Source organism: Nicotiana attenuata, unplaced genomic scaffold, assembly GCF_001879085.1.
Source record: "Nicotiana attenuata strain UT unplaced genomic scaffold, NIATTr2, whole genome shotgun sequence".
NCBI classification, from domain to species: Eukaryota; Viridiplantae; Streptophyta; class Magnoliopsida; order Solanales; family Solanaceae; genus Nicotiana; species Nicotiana attenuata.
This window is the reverse complement of record NW_017670412.1, coordinates 135083-136226: the sequence shown is the minus strand read 5'-3', so window position 1 is coordinate 136226 and position 1144 is coordinate 135083. Positions and strand designations below refer to the sequence as shown.

The 1144-nt window shown below is 37.3% G+C and overlaps 1 protein-coding gene across 1 annotated transcript; it reads left to right on the top strand.

Annotated features, from left to right (window-relative positions):
• Positions 1–213: 213 nt before the first annotated feature.
• On the top strand, positions 214–822 carry LOC109239070. Its single transcript, XM_019405576.1, has one exon. The coding sequence runs from the start codon at positions 214–216 to the stop codon at positions 820–822; it is 609 nt and encodes a 202-aa protein (XP_019261121.1).
• The last annotated feature ends 322 nt before the right edge of the window (positions 823–1144 follow it).

Here is a 1144-nt window from a genome sequence, read left to right as displayed (position 1 = left end):
ACAGGTGGCTAGTATAGGTTAATTTTTTGTATTTTTCTTTACGTCATTTACATGTATAAATACAGGCTACACTGAAAAGTGAAATATAGAAAGAAAATTTCTGTACCTTCATTCTTTCGTTCCTTCATGGTATCAGAGCAGATCTCTGCTCAATCCTTGAACTTCATCGTCTAATTTTTGTCTTTTTTTTTTTGCTCAACTTCATCTATCATCATGACTAGAACGGATCCTTCACCCACTCTTTCCCTTTCTGGTTCAACCAGTCAAGCTGTGAATCATGATGTGAAACACCCATATTTTCTTCACTCTTCAGATGCACCTAGAATGACTCTTGTCACCTCACCCTTTGATGGAAGAGGATTCCCCGGCTGGAGAAGATCAATCCTAATTGCATTATCAGCCAAAAACAAGCTAGGGTTCATCAATGGGGTTTCGTATCAACCTTTCCTGGATTCAAAGGATCATGCACAGTGGAGTAGGTCCAATGTCATGGTATCCTTGTGGCTCTTAAACTCTCTAACGAAAGAGATAGGAGACAGTGTGGTTTATTCCAAATCCGCAAAGAAACTTTGGAATAGTCTTGAGCATAGGTTTGGACAATCCAATAGAGCCAAACTCTATCACCTACAAAAGGAAATTGCTAAGATAGTTCAGGGTAATAGTAGTATTGCAGGATATTTTACAACTTTGAAAAGGTTATGGGATGAGTTAGATTCCCCAAATAATGAGAAGAAGAAACCCCATGATATCTTTGCTGAAAATATTTTGCTCGTTGATGAAGAATTAGAGAAGGGGAAGAAGAGTCCCAAACACATGCCATAGCAATTTCGGACTATAGGATGTAAATGATCTCACATGTGGTCTTCAATGTCTTTTAATTCGAACCTTACACAGTGACACGTGTGAGCATCATAGGCTCTCAGAATTTTGATCAAGAACCGTTGATGTAAATAGGGAATAAGTAAGGAAGTTCCTCACTACACCTGATTTGCACATGATAGAGAATAAAGGAATAAAGTTAGTTAGGCATAGGGATTGATAATTGTACAGGTGGCTAGTATAGGTTAATTTTCTGTATTGTTCTTTACGTCATTTACATGTATAAATACAGGCTACACTGAAAAGTGAAATATAGAAAGAAAAT